Source organism: Xenopus tropicalis, chromosome 8 (genome assembly GCF_000004195.4).
Source record: "Xenopus tropicalis strain Nigerian chromosome 8, UCB_Xtro_10.0, whole genome shotgun sequence".
Lineage (NCBI taxonomy): Eukaryota > Metazoa > Chordata > Amphibia > Anura > Pipidae > Xenopus > Xenopus tropicalis.
In genome coordinates, this window is record NC_030684.2 from 114,891,753 (window position 1) to 114,912,193 (window position 20,441).

Genomic DNA, 20,441 nt, shown 5'->3' on the forward strand with positions numbered 1-20,441 from the left:
CCAACAAAAGTTCATGTTCTGTTCTGAAACCCTATTCCCTCATAATTAAAGCAGCAGCACAGATGCATTGGATTCTCCGCACTGCATTAAGAATTACTTTCATCCCCATTATTTGAAGCACTTAGTATTGTCTGCTTGCAGATATGTTCCTTTTCATCTATAATGAAATGCATATTCTAAATCTGCTTCAGAAGCCGAAGCGCACATGGATTTATTGTGGAGAGTCCAGTACAATAGGAACACGGGCTTTGCTAAAATTAAAGTTCTTCAGCAAATGTCACTGCCATTAGTGTACTCCGGCCTTGGGAGGGGCTGCCCCTTCAAAAATTCATTTTATTTGGTTCTAGAAGGCACCGACCCAAAACAGCAATGGCTTTCGGATAATATTTAACATCTATGCTGGCATTAGCGCTTTTAAAACCTCGCTATGTGTTTATATGAGGCTTCCTGCGAGGAAAACATCAGCATGAGCAGGTCCTTCATTCACAAACAAGGCTTCCGCCGGTCGGAACACTCTGTTCCACAAATAATTCTGAGAATGTGAAATTACAAGCTCTTGTGCCTTAATGGGCAGGATTTGGATTTATATATGCGGTTTTTCAACTACAGCTGCCAGAAAAAATTAATTCTGCATTTATTCATTAGCAAATGCAAGACTTTAAGTGGAAAGATAATAAGCACTGTAAAATCCCCATATATATGTATGTTTTTTTGTGGGGAGGCGGTTTGGTGTTGGTAGAAATGATTGGCTAATTCATAATATTCCAAACACTGGTTAATCACATTTTTTGTTATCTATGAAAAGGTTCCCTGAACGTCATTAGAGAATGTTATCCTCTCTATGAGCCTGGCACAATGTTTCATTTTATTTCACAATAGGGCTAATGTACAAATATACACGTATATGTGCTCTTAAAATGGGCACAATGGCAAGTGCTATTCATAATGATACTAAGGGGCTGATTTACTAATCCACGAATCCGAATCCCAAACCCGAATGCGCTTTTTTTCGTAATGATTGGTATTTTGCGATTTTTTCATCGCCGTCGCGACTTTTTCATAAATTGTCGTGACTTTTTCGTAGCCGTTACGACTTGCGTGAATTGTCGCAACTTTTTCGTAGCCAGTAAACGGCGGGCAAATCTTTTCTATTTTTTCGCGGCGGCTACGAAAAAGTTGCGACAATTCACGCAAGTCGTAACGGCTACGAAAAAGTCACGACAATTTATGAAAAAGTCGCGACAGCGACGAAAAAATCGCAAAATAATGATCATTACGAAAAAAACGCATTCGGACGCTTTCGATCCGTTCGTGGATTAGTAAATCGGCCCCTAAGCGTCCATACACACTCCCAATGCATCCATTCTGCCTCTTCTAATGAATGCTGAGTAACTGCACCTATGGACACTGGAGAACCCTTGTGCTATCCCCATCCGGGACTAGTATCTCCAGATAGAGCAACTGCCCTCGCCCCAATAAGTACTGTACTGTCTGCTTTATTTGACATATGGAATGTAGATGAGAACTTCATGGTCTGAAACTGTATTAAAGGGGAAGGTATCCCACATATTCCACATAATTAAATTCTGGTTAGCTAAAACGGCACAACAAGACCTCTGGATTTGTGAGTGTCTTGTAGTCTTAGTACATTTCTTTGGATGCATATTTTTAAAGGGTTTAGGAAATCTTCCCTGAGCATTCACATGGGATACACCACACATTAGTACAGAGAGATCTGTTATAATTACAAAGGCCTAGTGTGCAATAGGATTTTCTATGCGCGTGCAGTTGCTAGAATGCTGACAATACAAATTCATCAACAGCATATTGTACAGACATCTATTTCATATTATATATCCAGTTAGCCACCTTACTGTCAGCTTTATTTGTTGCTCGCTGTACACTGCCAAACCCACCACCTCTGACTGGCTGCTGGGTTCCATAAACGCAGAAACACAAAAGCTAATTATTCTAGGTATCGTGCACGATTAACATAAAAAAATCAATAGAAAAGATTATCTCCCCATAAGATTCTCTATTATCATCTGCAATGCATTAAAGGAACAGTAACACCAAAAAATGAAAGTGTATAAAAGTAACTAAAATATAATGTGCTGCTGCCCTGCACTGATAAAAGTTGTGTGTTTACTTCAGAAAGTCTACTATAATTTATATAAATAAGCTGCTGTGTAGCCATGGAGGCAGCCATTCAAATGGGAAAAGGCACAGGCACATAGCAGATAACAGATAAAACACTATTGTATTCTATAGAACTTATCTGTTATCTGCTATGTAACCTGTGCCTTTTCTCCTTTTTCCAGCTTGAATGGCTGCCCCCATGGCTACACAGCAGCTTATTATATAAATTATAGTAGTGTTACTGTATCAAACACACCAGTTTTACCAGTGCAGAGCAACAGTACATTATATTTTTATTACTTTAAAGCTCTTTCATTTTTTGGTGTTACTGTTCCTTTAACCCATGAATGGACTCGTTAAGCTCTCATGTGCTCATGTACTTAGTAAATGATCATTCCTGCACCTAGAGCCCTCGCTAATCTTCTGTGGCTCTGGCTTCCTGCATAGGTTTCCTGCTCCAGTTATATTATCTGAATAGAAGCAAAGAGAAATTACATCTGACTTATAAATAAACCCTTTTACACAACTAAGTATATAAAATAAATTGTGGTACAAAACTGCAACTTTTCTAAAATATAATTCAAGCCATTTCTGACAGGAGAAACCTCTGCCTATTGGTTTATACTGCATCTGTTTATAATACAGCATCTATAAATCCTTTAGCTGTAATGTTAAATAACGCACTGGCTATAATGAAGCCTTCTGGTATGCAACTAAAACTACCAATAACTAATAACTAATAATAACCAATGACTATGTGTTGAGTGTTTTAGGCATCCAGCAAAAATGTTCAGATGGGCAATGGATATCTCAACTGAACAAGTGCAGTCTGCAGTGTGCATCAAAGCTTATCAGTCCTTCTCTCCATCGGGGGTTTGCCTGTAGGAGGCAACTTCGAGCAACTTCGGAAAGCCAAAGCAGTGTGTAGGCCTTTCCACCAGCAATTCCCTTGAGAGGAAACTTAGGGCGACTTCCGGAAATCTCACCAACGCATATGCCATCCCACGGGCGATTTACATTCTTGCTGGTGGGTTGGCATTGTGGGGAAATTAGTTGCCCGCGGCAAAGAAGGGCAACTAATGTCCCCATCTGTCACCTACCTTATTGCCAGTGAAAGGCTTTTCAGGGAAATTAGTCAGATGCGGGTGACTGATCTCCCCGCGGGACATTACCCTTATAGATGCTGGTTGCTAGGCAGATGAAAGGCAAACCAGTAGGCAGAGACCTCTCCTGTTTTATCTGGCTCACCCTGCAGATTAATAAAGGGTAATGACTTAAGGTGGCCATACATGGTAAGGTCGCCAATCAAGCAAATCTTCTCCCAATATCCCCACCTAAGGTTGGGCAATATTGGTATAATTTGGTCTTTGGCCCTGGGGCCAGACGATTAAATTAGAACGGCAGGTATAGGCGCCGTTGGTTTGTGGACAACATCAACATATGTGGTCCCCGATCTGACGGAAAAATCAAACCTGCCTGATCAAGATCTGGACGATTTCAGGCAGGCCCATGTCTAAAGGACCAATATCAGCTGCTAGAATTGTATGGTCACCTTTACACATTTAGGTTAAAATATCTGGACAGGATTTCCTGCATAATCCTTTGTTGTTATTGTTATTATTATTACCCTTTATTTATAAAACCCCACCACTTTCAGATATTATGCATCATTCACATCAGTCCCTGTCCCAGTGGAGTCCCTATCACTTTCACACACACAGAAGGAAACCAGAGTGCTGATGTCTTTAAAAGTTCAGTTACTTACTAGTATTTGGTCAGATAAGTAGATATTTGGTCAATTTTATATACATTCTTGCCTTTCTAAAAATAAAAACAATTACTTTTTACACCAGGCAAATGTAAATTTGGTCACATTTCTAGTTTTGAGAAACTTCAGTTGTGCACGGTGGGAGATACAGCTCAAGGCTCAAGGCTCATGGCACACAGGGCAAACACAGAGTTGCCATGGAAGTAAACTTCCTGGAATTGCCCAAGTTTCATTGTTTTGGGTGCAAAAATGTGTCACCCATAGGTAGCGCAGATTTTCCATGGGCAACAAATCATCCCATGTGTCATAAGCCACTCAGAGAGCAGTCTAGAACTTTAGGATTGTTCAGACAATGGGCCAGATTCAATACAATGAGAAAAAGTTATCTCATGGTTTATCATGTGAAAACTTGTGGATAACATTTAACATTTAGGGCTCTGGTACACGGGGAGATTAGTCGCCCGCGGCAAAACTCCCTGCTCGCGGGCGACTAATCTCCCCGAGTTGCCTTCCCTCTGCCATCCCACCGGCGAACATGTAAGTCGCCGGCGGGATGGCAGACGCGGCGGCGCGATTTCGCGCAAATCGCCGAAAAAGACTCGCGAGTCTTTTTCGGCGATTTCCCGAAATCGCGCCGCCGCGTCTGCCATCCCGCCGGCGACTTACATGTTCGCCGGTGGGATGGCAGAGGGAAGGCAACTCGGGGAGATTAGTCGCCCGCGAGCAGGGAGTTTTGCTGCGGGCGACTAATCTCCCCGTGTACCAGAGCCCTTAAGTTCCAGTTTTTTCCCACAAACTAGAGTTTTTATGTGATAAACTTTGAGATAAGTTTTTGCAGTTTTTGACTGATTGTCAGCTAATGTAAAATTCTGTTTCCAATCTTCTGTGTAGAAGTTAAAAATACACATTAATATTACAAAATATATTTACAAAAGAAGAAAGTTGGATATCTGCTTGGTTGTTTTATATGGGTATGGCCTTGATCAAAATCCACCAGACTCTCGTGGATGAAATCTGTTTCACAAACACTGCATTATTTAATAATAAGGAGTAAGTGCAAAGAGCAAAAATGCCGTGCACCTAGCTAGTTTTTTTCCCAACATTTTTCCATGATTTTAGCTCAAATAATTTGTCCTTTCATTGTACAAGCTGCTGCAAATGTTTCCACCAAAGCAAGTGCAAGCAAGGCTAGGCTACAGGGGCAAAGCTTTCATATCACTGGCTGCCAGGGGAGACGGTATGGTGATGCCAGGGGGTGGTCAATGAATCTATGGGGCAGAGCAATGTTGTAATAAAGCAGTACTGATGTGGCAGAGTGGGGCAATGATGTTACAAGTGGGAATTAGGCAGATCAGATGCAGGTCTGGGTTGTTGGAGCATTTAATGGGCAGGCAAGGTACGTAACTGTGCCAGGAAGTGGTGGGAAGTAAGGGAAGTAACCAGCAAGTACATGCCAGTCAATTTGCAATACTGGCCTTGACTTTAGCTTGTGAAACACCAGCCAGCAACCCTGCACAAAGAGAAGCTTGTACTTTATACCTGGCCAATGGCATATGCACATTTCCAACCACCAAACAGCATGACTGTATTGTTAGGCTGAGGCAGCAAAAACGTTTGTGAAACAGATTTGTAAAGATTCACTGCAGCTTGGGAAAAAAATTCCAACTATGAATGTTCCCCTTTAATCTCTCCCATTCTCTCCAGATTTTAAACACATAAATTATACACATAAATTATATTCTATGTACAATTCACTTTGACTACAGCACTAAAATGGTCAACGTACTTACACTGAAAATTCTGCTTGATACAGTGCGTTACAAATAACTTCACTGGCTCAGCGCTACCAACACATTCAATACAAACACATAGAGAAAATAGTTGGTATTCACAATTTTGCTCTGTGCAATTCCTTATAATTCCCTGTTACCTGAATACCTGAGTTAAAGGTACAGTACACCCCCTTTCTCGACATGAGTTCAATGAATACAGCTTGTCCCAAATATACTTTTTGCCAGTTATTTTAACTATTAAGTATGTTTGTATTTTGTTGCTTTTGGTGTATATCGGAAACTGAAAATAGCGCACTCAAAACAAATTGCCATTCAACTCTGTAAGCCTCTGTAAAATGAGCTGTTTATTGGTAAAAAATGTTCTCGGTGAAGTGGTATTTTGATTTATTTTCATGTTCGTGTGAAGTAAAATGTAGAGTAACAAAACCAATGCATATTTCTTAATTAAAACAATAGGCAAAAAATGTGTATGTGACAAGCTTTATTCATTAAACTTATGTTGCCTCGTTAAATTCGTGTAATGCGTTCTCATTTCAGAGATCTCTTGACATCCCTAACACCATTTTCCATTCGTGTTTTACAGTACTTCTTTTATATCCATTCCCTCTGTAAAAAGAAGGTCATATATTGTCAGGCAGGGCTATAGCATGTAGAATGCACTATGTAATCAGGCCCTGATTGGTCACCATCAACTAAGGCTCATTTCTTCAAAAAGTACTTTTCTGTAAAACTCGTTGTAGATGTGTAACAGCACCCAGACTCCATTAACCACATTCAATCACAGTCGACCATGCAAAGTTATCTTTTCTGAGAGAACCACTGGAATGTCAGCCAATGTAGAGCAGGTGTTGTGTCTCGAATTCTTGGTGGACATGGTGTTTGCTCTTCTCTTGTGATGAAAGAAGTAGTTCCTCAGGTGGAAACGGAATTTGTCATGGAGGGAGGCATAGATAAATGGGTTGTAGCAGGCAGAGCTCATAGCAATGAGGTGGCAGGTCACCTGGATGACATTAATATAATTCTTATCTAGAATTGCAAATTCTTCATCAATGTCTCGGATGAGGTTAAGTATCTGAAGAGGCAGCCAGCAGATCCCAAAGGCCATGACAGAGATACTGAGCATACGGAATGTCTTCTGTTTCTTTTTGGACCATTTATCTTGGTTGTGGGATGTGGCACCAGGCACGTTTCTCTTTCTCAGGTGGTAGGCAATGGCACAATAGGAGATGGTGATTGCAGATAGCGGGAGCATGTAATACAAGAGAAGCAGCGAGCACGAGTAGAGTAGACGCTGCTTCTCCTGATTCCTCCAGAACTCCTCACAAATGATCATGTCATGCCCAGCAGACTTGAGATCTAAATAGTGAGTATGAAAGAAGGTTGGCATGGAAATCCCAATGGAAACGAGCCAGACCAGACTAACGATGTATATACATGACCTACATCCTATTCTTCTTCTAATTGGGTAAACCACAACAACATATCTGTCCACGGCAATGGCAGTCAAAGAAAGGACAGACACACAGACTGTGGCAGCCTGCATTAGAGTGACAAAGTGACACATGAACTCCCCAAATAGCCAGCCACGGTTCTCAAAGGCATAAGAGGCAGTAAGAGGGACACAGAAAATGCACATAACCAAATCTGCTAATGCTAGATTCCCAATGAGAAAATTGGTGGTGTTGTGAAGTTTCTTAGTGAGAGCAATTAGCAGGATTAGAGCGCAGTTCCCTAGACACGCCACAGTCACCAACAAGGCGTATATTGGAATAAACAGAGGTTTAAGATCAAAGAGAAGGTCAAGGCCTGAAAAAACATTTGTTGAGTTCTCTAAAGATTCATTAAGCTTCTGGTCCCACATGATCGTCTCCATTCAAGAGAATCCACGTTCCTGAAAAAGACAAGATGCACAAGAGTGAGGAGTGAGGGAATATCAGGGAAATTACCTCCGACATTCAGCTCATGAACAGTGTGTTCAGTCTCGGGCTTCAGATAAGATCCCAGTGTATTGCAACACAGCCCTGCATTAAACTGACGGACATTTTAATTAAACCATTAATTGCTTTCACACATTAGACGTTGCCATCTAAATAAGTACCCTAACAGAACATAGTGGACTCTCGTTGCCATTGATAAGGATATCAGCAGCCATAGTATGAGAATTCACAAATTAGTTCTAATATTATTTTTGTGTATTAAAGGGGACCCATCACCCTAAAAAATAATTCCAAATCCTTTTCTATCATGTTAGTTGAGCAAAGTAAATGTTATTTTTACCATATAAACTATTTAATTGTTTTTCCCTTCAGTCTTGGAATTTACAGTCACAACAAGCAGGCCGGTGCCATTTTGTGAACACTGTTATTAAGGCAAGCTTTGTATCAGCCCAAAATCGTATGCATTTGCCATCTAGGTGATGTATAGGAAGCGCTGAATGGAAAGGTAGAGTTATTGTAATTAAAAATCTGAGCTATCAATCATATACTGCCTGCCCCGCCTCTATGTCTGAGGCAGGCAATATATGATTTTTAAATACATTTATAACAGGTATGGATGATTTCATTAAAAAAAATAATTTGGGTTTCATGTTTAATTTTAAAGGACTTTTATTATACAGCTTTTTATGTGTGGGTGACAGGTCCACTTTAATAGTCTGCTATTTTAGTTGAAGTGGACCTGTCACCAATACATGAAAAGCTGTATAATAAAAGTTCTGTTCAAATTAAACATGAAATCCAAATTCATTTTCTTATTAACACATCCAAACCTACTATAAAGGCTTTTAGAAATCCCAGCTGTCAATCATATATTGCCTGCCCCACCTTCATGCCTTAGGCATAGAGGTGGGGCAGCCAATTACTTTCACTTTCCATCCAGCACTTCGCAGATGTCACTGCCCTCATCACTTTCCCCCTCCCTCCCCACTGTCTTATTGTGTAGCCAGTGCCCTTGGCCTGGGCATCAGGTCCCCCATTCTGGCACATACACAAGATTTTGGCATGATGTAAAGCATCCTCTCTACACTAGATATTTCCCCACCCATCTGCCTGGTCCGAGTGGTGGCATAAGTGTTTAGTAGTGAACCAGAAGAACATAACACACACAGTAAACCTTTCACTGCCAGCACATTTTGATCTTTCCAGGTTGCATGATGCCAAAACACATGGAGCAGTGTGAATCAAAAGACCCACAAATAAGTAGAATTATCTAGGGCAGTGATCCCCAACCAATGGCTCTGAAGCAACAAGTTGCTAACTATTCACTTGGATGTTAGTGACAAAGGAGCTTATTTTTGATTTTTTATTTTTGTACTGCCAAACAGAGCTTCATGTAGGCTGCCAGTCCCCATAGGGCTAACAAATAGCCAATCACAGCCCTCATTTGGCACATTTTTCATGCTTGTGTTGCTCCCCAACTCTTTTTAGATTTAAATGTGGCTCATAGGTAAAAAAGTTTGGGGACCTCTTATCTAGGGTATCAACATGATACTTCTATGCCAACACTGAGGATTCTAAGGCTGGTATTTAGTCATACCATATGGTCATGGAACATGTAATCAGCTAAATATTTATTATATTGTGAACAATTGTAAAATATAAGGATATTTGAAGTCTTCGGGAAGTTCCATGACCATATAAAAGCACATATAAGCACTTATATACAGGTAACAGGCGGACTAATTTTCTCGTATTTTACAACAGGGGTAAATGATTTATTATAAAAACATATGTTTTAGTGAGTCATGTGATAGAAAAGACATCACTAGGCCCAGATTATAACCAATTACAGGATTATAACCAATTTACAGAATATTAGTGGCTCTTATGTATTAAATATTTATTGTTTTGGAAGCATCGGTGCACTGATTGAAATCAAACTATAGTATGATAAATTAAGCTCGTATACATGCCTCAAAGCTTTCTAGCTCAGCAGAGATGTTTTGAAAATAATTGATTCATTAATATTCTGAAAATAACGAGGAAGTTTGACTAAATTATCAGGTCTCCTTCCTATCTGTGACAAAGCAGCGGTATTGTTATGCTTTTTGGCTGATATTTAAGCAGTGCTGCCATCGAAAACCATAACTCTTCATACTTCTCAACCAAACCCCCAGCCTGCCTTTATGCTCAAATGCCCCACGATTGCCAACACCCCACTCTTTTCCAAACAAGCCCCAAAACTTTGGGGTCTGTGAATCTGGACTGTCATGTCTGTCTAAAGCTCCAAGCCACCTTCAGTAGCAACTCTGAATTACAGCTATTCTTTTAACACATCAACCAAAGCACAGAGATCACAAGGTCCTACCCGAAACCCACTGTGAGTGCCACCCCAACAACACAGGGGGGAAATGTGCGGGGGGAGGGATGGGGGAGGTAAAGTGACCTGCAAAAGTGGGGGGATGACAGACTAGAGGCAGGCAGAAAGAAGAGGTAAGTGCTTAGTACCCCATCATTGCACCCTAGACACGTGCCTCATCTACCCCAAGTTCCTCCCTTGCCAACTGCAATCGCACAGCCCATCACCCTACACAGGTGACTATAACACAACAAGTTGAATTTGCCATGTTTCTGGCCGATAATAACACAGCATATCTCTGTTATGTTGATATAAAGCAATTCTCAGCATGTAACAAGCGGCAGCAATCAAAACACTTTAGGGTTGATTTACAAACATGGATGCTAAATTGTAGTTGCAAGTATTGGTTTTCAAGTAAATAGTGTGAACCCTACTAAGCTTACCGGGCAAAATTCGGGAAAAAATTTCATTGAAAATATCTGTTAGATCCGCAGGAAACCCAAAATGTAGAATCTACAGCACTGGCACAATGGTACTTTTATCCTGTGTCATAGATTTTATATGTTATTTGTTTTTTATTCATTCTTTCTGCTAACAACAATAGATATTGCAGCACAATGGAGACCTACGCTACCTATCTGAGCCCGAGAGAGAGGAGCCCCGCCGCACAACAAAGAGAGAGGTTTCAGCCTTTGATCTGGCACAATAGAGCCTTGCTTTGTAATTAAGTTAAACCATCACACCAAAGGCAGAGGGGAGATCAATTTCAGGAAAGTAAACAGAATTACTATCGGAAAGCTGCAATGCTATAAGTGCAAAAGTAGCTTTTCCATTGTCAGGTAAAGGATATTTTGAATATGCTGTACGGATGTTAAGGGAAAATTTCATTTTTTTTTTAAAGAGCGTAGAAACAAAAACTATTGCATTATAAACATTAATTTCATTCTAACCAGCTAACCAAACATTTTCATTGGCTTTAGTTCTAGGAGTATGCAGAACAGAAATGATAACTCACCAGTATAATGGAGGATCCAGGTGACCCTGAGCCTATAGCATAGGAAGCACATACAAGTAGATGACAGGCATTCTGAAGGATCCCTTTGAGTGCCTTCCATGTATTTGTATAGGATACATCTGTTTATATTATGTCTGCTCAAGAAGCCTCTACAACTGCATTGAGTTTTCTATGGGATTTTCCATGGAACTGTTGGGAATCATGAGCTCAGTATTGCCTGGCAAGTTTAGCCTTGTGACACCAGAAGGTCTCTGTTCTCTTTAAGGGTTTTTCCCTGATTTCGCAGATTCAAATACAGTAGAATAGACTCAATTTACTTGGATTCAGTCAAGTAGAATATAAAGCAGTGATTTGTGTGTCTTGGTGTGTTTGCGCTAGTAAGTGTTCTCACCAAGTGAGTTGGACCACTGCTCCTTCTGATTCCATTGGTTGTAAAGAATTACAGTAATTAGGAAGAGCAATGGGAAGCCAGCTCCAGCATAGCATCAGTAGCATTTGCTGGCTGCTAACTTACCTGAATTTGATCTTACCTGAATTTGATCAGACCCTGGTTAAAGGCACCCAAGGCAGAGCCCATCATCCCTACCACCTGCTCCCCACCTGCTCAGCAATTTACCCATCCACTCAACCCCCCCCTCCCCAATTTTGGCAACTTCCAAATCCAATACTCCTCCCAGTTGCCTGTCATCATCAGCCTATGCTGATGCGTAGGGGAGGCAGAAGAGGTAGGTTCTAGGGCTAGGGTTGCCCCTTTCCCCCAACAACAGCCAGACAGGGAAGCGGGAGGTGAAATCAAGGGGTGGAGACAGTGAGATTTCAGGGGTGATTGGCAAATCCCCACATTAATCTAGGAAAGTCCTGCCTGGTTTTTCAAACTAGGAAAACTGGCCAGGCAGTTTTGACCCGGACAACCAGGTTTCAGAACCAGATTGGTGGCAACCCTACCTAGGGCCCCTCACCATTGAGGCCTCTCCCGTCTACACTTCGTTCCAGCCCTGCATTAGTTCCTCACCATTGAGTTAGCAGTAGGGTCCTTCAGCTTGTGCTATACCTGCTGTAGCTCTGCTAAGCATCCCACAGAAATAAGTACATGTCTATGGAGAATATCTCAGGGAATGCAAGCAATAAGGCAGCCTTCACTCACATACAGGCAAATATGCAGAGGACTGAGTTTAAAATGATTAAAATGAGGCAACATTTAACTATGAACATGTTAAGATAATAGTCGTGTAATCTCCTTACAGTTTCTGAGTCACTGCACGGTTCATTTAGTTGAAACAGATTTGTCTGTAGTGTTCTAGTGATTCAGTGCGAGACATAATTGCTGGGAAACAGGATATTATTAATAATTGTCATATGGAAATAATAACGGTAATAACGCAATATGAGTTGTTTTTGTAATAAATCCCAAGAGATGTGCCAGGTCTGTCTGATGCATCATGTTATCAGTGGTAGAAGTCTTACAATTCTAATTATTTCCTTCGTAGTAATAGAAAAAATATCATATATAGATATATATATATGTGCATGCTACCTTACAATTACTTGCCCTTAAATTGTAAAGAATGGGGACATTAGTACAGGGCCAAAATGTAGGGGTGCCCAAGGCACAAGGCAAGCCCTCGGTTGCTCACAATTGCCCCACCCCCATCAACCAACACCCCCCATATCATGCAAATAGCAATGACGAGGAATGCAGGGTTGGACTGGTGGGACACTGGTAAAAAAAAACCATCGGGTCCAGCCCTTGTAGGCCCTGCCTACCCAGGCGCGCACCCTGGTGGAATTTGGGCACTCCACCTCCACCTGTGATGCGTTGTGATGCAGCATGTGTGCCTGGTATAGTCTGGTCTGTGCCAATTATGTGAATAAAGGTGTTTGTAAGAAGGCTGAATTTGGAGTGTTATTCAGAATATGATGACTGCTGGTCCTGTGAGGTGAACACAGAGGAACGTGCACCCAGAAAGAGAGTCTGGTTAGGTGCTGACTTTCAGTTTGTTCATTGCCAGGTGTAGTCTGGCATACATCATGACTGGGGTGGGGGGGCCCCCTAAGGTGGCAGCCCCAGAGGCCCCAGAAGCCCTCAGACACTGGATGAATGTGCCAGTGTGGCAGAATGTGTTTGAGCTGACAAAGCCCACTCTATTCTGCGGGGTGTTAGAGGGTTAATATAAAGACACTGTCACAAGGGTGTTGCAGTTCTACTGGGTGACTGGTAGCCTTTAAGCTTGCCCATTCAGGGCACATCATTAGGATCAGTCAGACGCCTATTTGATTGCCTATAAGTGCAGCCTCTCCAAGGGATAAAATCCTATTTCAATTATTTCTATGTCTATTTGCAGTGAGAGTGGAGAGTGGTGTGAATAATGAGAGGCTTATAACAAAGTCATTGAGGAGATTGATGGAATTCTCCAGCTTCTCCCTATTCGCATTGGGTCATTGAGCCCAACAGAGCTATAAGCTTTGCCTATTGTTTCATCCAAAGCCATTTTATCCCACAGATGACCGGCTATTAACAAGCACTAAACACGTAGTATCTTTCTCTATAGTTTGATCGATTTCATTCAGAATCGCCTCATTCATTGTCACATCGACGCGTGCATGATAAATCATTAGGTGACCTTTTATGGGGAGCTGAATATTCAAGGCTTCTACTGTAGCGCTTCAATCATTGGCAGAGGAAATTGCTAGCAATTCAGTCAATGTATTTACATTCCAGTGGCAAATGTTTCTGTATTGGTCGTCTATAGCATGGGGTGCCCAGGGGGGCCAGGCTGTGTAATGCCCAATAAGATCAATACAATCACAGAGCCTGTGATTCATATAACCAATGGCTGATAACAAGCTTGTCAATAGCCAGCACATAACACATGCTTCATGCCACTTATCTCTGCCTGATGTTATTTTCAATAAATAATGGGAGTATTGTAGGCACTCCTCATACAGCACATTGTGTGTGCGGCAAACTCCCTTTGTGGTCTCTTACACTCTTACACACAGCACTCTCTCACACTCTTACACACAGCACTCTCTCACACTCTTACACACAGCACTCTCTCACACTCTTACACACAGCACTCTCTCACACTCTTACACACAGCACTCTCTCACACAACACTCTTACACAGAGCACTTTCTTACACAGAGCACTCTCTCACACTCTTACACACAGCACTCTCTCACACTCTTACACACAGCACTCTCTCACACAACACTCTTACACAGAGCACTTTCTTACACTACACTCTTACACACAGCACTCTCACACTACACTCTTACACACAGCACTCTCACACTACACTCTTACACACAGCACTCTCACACTCTTACACACAGCACTCTCACACTACACTCTTACACACAGCACTCTCACACTACACTCTTACACACAGCACTCTCACACTACACTCTTACACACAGCACTCTCACACTCTTACACACAGCACTCTCACACTCTTACACACAGCACTCTCTCACACAACACTCTTACACACAGCACTCTCACACAACACTCTTACACACAGCACTCTCACACTACACTCTTACACACAGCACTCTCACACAACACTCTTACACACAGCACTCTCACACAACACTCTTACACACAGCACTCTCACACTACACTCTTACACACAGCACTCTCACACTACACTCTTACACACAGCACTCTCACACTCTTACACACAGCACTCTCACACTCTTACACACAGCACTCTCACACTCTTACACACAGCACTCTCACACTCTTACACACAGCACTCTCTCACACAACACTCTTACACAGAGCACTTTCTTACACAGAGCACTTTCTCACACTACACTCTTACACACAGCACTCTCTCACACAACACTCTTACACAGAGCACTTTCTTACACAGAGCACTTTCTCACACTCTTACACACAGCACTCTCTTACACAACACTCTTACACACAGCACTCTCTTACACACAGCACTCTCACACTACACTCTCTTACACAACACTCTGACACACAGCACTCTCACACTCTTACACACAGCACTCTCTTACACTACACTCTTACCACAGCACACTCTTACACTACACTCTTACACACAGCGCTCTCTCACACTACACTCTTACACACAGCACTCTCATATACTACTAGTGACGGGTGTGGGTTGAGTTTAACCTGACCCACAAATCACTAGCAGGCAGATCTAAGCTGCTGATTTGGCTCTAGCCAAGTCAGCAGCTTACTCATACATGGGACCCCCAATGGGCCATCTGACATATCTGGCCGAAAATCAGACAGATATTGATCAGGCAGGATTATCCTGTCGGGACGAGAACTTCATCTTCTTATTGATGCAGTTCCTCCCCAATCTCCTGCGTTTGCCACCGTTGTGATCCGATCTAAAGATGGGAATATGTTGGGAAAAGATCTGCTCATTTGGGGACCTCGCCGAACAAGTACATATTTTTCGATGTATTGCCTTTACACAACTATTGTCACACTTACAGAGAAATACTTCTAACCCTCAAACAGAGAACATTAAAACAATCACTTTCTCTTGCAAACACACACACCCAAACACAGGCACACGTGTCCCTATGCCCCTCAGCACTACTCCGAGATACCCTTACAGACAGTACCTTGCACACTTACATACAGGGACATACCTTGCAAATACTAACACAAATGCACAATCACACAAATATAAGACCCGCTGCAGTGACAGATTTTCCCTTACACATTTTTTCCCCATCAAACTCGCACATTGTCTCACTTGCTTTTATACTGTCCCATTCACATGGAGTGTGAGAGCTAAGCTTACTGTATGCTTTAGCTTCTCGCAGGGGAATGTAAGGTACTGTTAGTACAGATACTGTAAGTAAGGCATTGTACTGCACATATTTTTCCCTTTTCTCATGAGTGTGTAAAATATCATTTGCATTCTTTCATGAGAATGTGAGAAAGGTTTTGTGCAATAGGTTTTCTTGTTTTCTCTAATGAGCAATAAAGATACAGAAGCAGATGTTTTGCCTTCTAGTAAAGTGTTTAGAGTAGGTACTGTACAACTGATGCATTGTATTCTATCATGATGTATGATTCAGTGTGTATATATAAATATAACCACTTGATTATACTAACCTTAATGATAAACCATTCAGACTTGTGCCATGTCCCGTCTCTCTGTATAGGACGTAATCCCCAGCCGTACTGCACCTGTTGAGTTCTACTCACATTGCTGGAAGTCCTGTATCTCCTGTCAGTGCTGGGCACGGCTGAACCACACCAAGGACAGATTATTGGGCAGCTGCTCTGTTTGTAGCCTGGCACAATAAATCTGTGAGGCTCAGTGCAGGTAGAAGCTGCCTTTAGCTTATTTTAAACTTCATACAAAATGATCTTCCCAGTGCTGGAGCAAAAAGTGTGGCAAAATAGCCCAAATCCCTCTGTGTGCTGTTCTGCACAATGCTGTAGGCAATGTTAAAGGCAAAGGTAGCAGCACAGCTCCAACAGCCTGTAATCGCTTCTGCTGCTGAAGCAAACGTGTTTCACAAGACAGAGACGGATTTTCTCCGTGGAGCTCTCCAAAATGCTGATTGGTAGATTGTCTGCCTACCCATGTCCAGCAGTGCATGTAGTGCACAGACTGATGTATCCTAAAAAGGTTTTAGCCCTAGCGCTGAGATCAATACACACACCACAGGTATAGTAGAAGCAATAGATTTTAAGGTTATTTGTGGCTCCTGGGTATTAGAAGGATTATATAATTATAGTCAAATAGCTACATTTATATAGAGATATAGAATTTATTATCCAGAATGCATGGGACCTGCGGTTTTCCAGATAATTTTTATAGTTTGAATGATATATTAAGTCTGTGATAATACATATAAGTGAAACAATACATAATCACTGGGGGTGCCAAAGTGTTAGGTACCCTTTCAGTTATTATAATCACCTACCTGATACCCCAGGCTGGTTCTCCTGTTTACTGAAAGCTGCACCGGCCTGGGGCTCTTCTGTAGAGTGTCGCCCTGCTATCTTCTTCCACTTTATCTGTTCTTCTCTTCTGCCCTGGTCTGGGTGGGCAGAGTAGAGTAGAATGCCAAGTCACAGAATGTAATAGTATGTAAATAGTGATGAGCAAAACTGCCCTGTTTTGGTTTGTTGGAAATGTTCCCTTGTGCTAAATGCATTGGAGTCAGTGGGCTTTTTTCTGGCACCAAATAATTTGGAGTCAATAAGGCGTTGTTTTTCCATATTTCTCTCTCACCAAATGCATTGTCTGCAAGTCTTTGGCCAGTTTTTTCTCGGATTTCTTTTGGCAAACATTTTTACAGGGAAAATGTTCTTAACACTGAGTTTTACAGGGAAAGTTGTGCTCAACACTAAATTTTACAGGGAAAGTTGTGTTCAACACTGAATTTTAAACCATTATGTAATGTAACTTGTGTGTCTGCAGAAAACATGGTGGATTGTGACTTTATTTTGCACTTTGCCCCCTGCCTCTGCTATATAAATGTCCTTATGTCTATTGACCCAAAACAGAGATGGACCAAGTAGAATCGGCACCCAAGCCAACACCCCCAATCTGTCCACATGGACCCTGGAGCTCCATGCTTGCCCCCCTGTCTACTCACTTGCACTGCCTCTAATTGCACCCTTCCCAGTAACACCCATGGCACATATTTGGCCTGTCTACCCCTAGTTTCATCCCTGCTCCAAACCATACCAAGGAAGTGACCCCAAAATTCCTGCCTTTCTGATTATTCTTACTGTACCACTAGATGGAGGTATAATAAGCTCAATATAAAATTACACTGGCTCAAGCAAAATGCATAGGGTGGAACACTTTATCATACAGGTGGTTTTACATTGGTGTGGGATTAAATATTAAATATCCTTAAATCACACATTTAGTTAGAAACCAAGAAGGTCGGAGTTCGTGTAATATGAACTGCATTTTTAAAATATATTTTCAGAAGTAAAACAGCAGCTCACCAATAAGTAAAGTCAAATTAATAGATACTATATCTGACATACGCACCCTAATACAGTATTTACTGTATATAAGTATACACTGTCCACTTGGCTAAACTTTATTTTGTTCCACAGCATTTTAATTATTATATTTTCTAATGGTATGCCCATGATTCATTGCTTAACGTCCTACATCAGAACTAGAATTATTACTACTGATGTGTGCTGCCTTAGAAAAATGCTGTGCTAACAAACTATTTCTGACGGAAATACTTACAGGGAGATGGTAAGGGACTCATTAATACTGAATAATTTATAAACATTGCTTTTTTTAAAGCACGGGGAAATGATCCCAGATCACTATTCTGCATTATGTATATTTTTTTCTATACTGCAATTTAGGATATTGAGTAAATGGTTAGGTCTTACAAAGAACATAGTAAGACATAGTAACATAGTAAGTTGGGTTGAAAAAAGACATACGTCCATCATGTTCAACCATAATGCCTATATATAACCTGCCTAACTACTAGTTGATCCAGAGGAAGGCAAAAAACCCCATCTGAAGCCTCTCTAATTTGCCGCAAAGGGGAAAAAATTCCTTCCTGACTCCAAGATGGCAATCGGACCAGTCCCTGGATCAACTTGTACTAAGAGCTATCTCCCATAACCCTGTATTCCCTCACTTGTACTGAGAGCTATCTCCCCTACCCCTGTATTCCCTCACTTGTACTGAGAGCTATCTCCCCTACCCCTGTATTCCCTCACTTGTACTGAGAGCTATCTCCCCTACCCCTGTATTCCCTCACTTGTACTGAGAGCTATCTCCCCTACCCCTGTATTCCCTCACTTGTACTGAGAGCTATCCCCCCTACCCCTGTATTCCCTCACTTGTACTGAGAGCTATCTCCCATACCCCTGTATTCCCTCACTTGTACTGAGAGCTATCTCCCCTACCCCTGTATTCCCTCACTTGTACTGAGAGCTATCTCCCATACCCCTGTATTCCCTCACTTGTACTGAGAGCTATCTCCCATACCCCTGTATTCCCTCACTTGTACTGAGAGCTATCTCCCCTACCTCTGTATTCCCTCACTTGTACTGAGAGCTATCTCCCCTACCCCTGTATTCCCTCACTTGTACTGAGAGCTATCTCCCCTACCCCTGTATTCCCTCACTTGTACTGAGAGCTATCTCCCCTACCCCTGTATTCCCTCACTTGTACTGAGAGCTATCTCCCATAACCCTGTATTCCCTCACTTGTACTGAGAGCTATCTCCCCTACCCCTGTATTCCCTCACTTGTACTGAGAGCTATCTCCCATACCCCTGTATTCCCTCACTTGTACTGAGAGCTATCTCCCCTACCCCTGTATTCCCTCACTTGTACTGAGAGCTATCCCCCCTACCCCTGTATTCCCTCACTTGTACTGAGAGCTATCTCCCATACCCCTGTATTCCCTCACTTGTACTGAGAGCTATCTCCCCTACCCCTGTATTCCCTCACTTGTACTGAGAGCTATCTCCCCTACCCCTGTATTCCCTCACTTGTACTGAGAGCTATCTCCCATAACCCTGTATTCCCTCACTTGTACTGAGAGCTATCTCCCCTACCCCTGTATTCCCTCACTTGTACTGAGAGCTATCTCCCCTACCCCTGTATTCCCTCACTTGTACTGAGAGCTATCTCCCATACCCCTGTATTCCCTCACTTGTACTGAGAGCTATCTCCCATACCCCTGTATTCCCTCACTTGTACTGAGAGCTATCTCCCCTACCCCTGTATTCCCTCACTTGTACTAAGAGCTATCCCCCATACCCCTGTATTCCCTCACTTGTACTGAGAGCTATCCCCCCTACCCCTGTATTCCCTCACTTGTACTGAGAGCTATCTCCCATACCCCTGTATTCCCTCACTTGTACTGAGAGCTATCTCCCCTACCCCATTCCCATTCCATACCCTTTACCAGCTTAGTTGCCCTTCTCTGGACCCTCTCTAACTCAATAATGTCCCGTTTGAGCACTGGAGACCAGAACTGAACAGCATATTCTAGATGGGGCCTTACCAGCGCTCTGTAAAGGGGAAGAATAACTCCCTCCTCCCGTGAATCTATACCCCTTTTAATACAGCTCAAAACCTTGTTTGCCCTTGCAGCTGCTGCCTGGCATTGCTTGCTACAGCCAAGTTTATTATCTACAAGGACTCCAAGGTCCTTCTCCATTATGGATTTCCCATTAAGGGTATAAGTGGCTGTATATTTTTACATCCCATGACTTTAAACTTATCCACATGAAATCTCATCTGCCACTTAGCTGCCCAGATTGCCAGGTGGCAATCATGTGCTTTAGCTGGAAAAGTATCTTATGTGTACCTGAATGTGCTGCCACTAAGGCCCCTTTAATTTACACACAGCGTCAGGGCCCCCCTGCAAAAAATACATTGGAGGGGCCTGATGGGCACCTACCTGGCCCTCCCTCC

The 20,441-nt window shown here is 42.2% G+C and overlaps 1 protein-coding gene across 1 annotated transcript; it reads right to left on the reverse strand.

The window, feature by feature from the left end:
• Positions 1 to 6,166: 6,166 nt before the first annotated feature.
• Positions 6,167 to 16,511, reverse strand: LOC100497124 (prolactin-releasing peptide receptor-like). The gene is made up of 2 exons (XM_002940495.5): positions 16,125 to 16,511; positions 6,167 to 7,591 (listed from the first exon to the last, which is right to left on the reverse strand). Exon 2 carries the CDS (start codon positions 7,571 to 7,573, stop codon positions 6,479 to 6,481), a length of 1,095 nt encoding a protein of 364 aa, XP_002940541.3. The 5' UTR covers positions 7,574 to 7,591; positions 16,125 to 16,511; the 3' UTR covers positions 6,167 to 6,478.
• Positions 16,512 to 20,441: the final 3,930 nt, after the last annotated feature.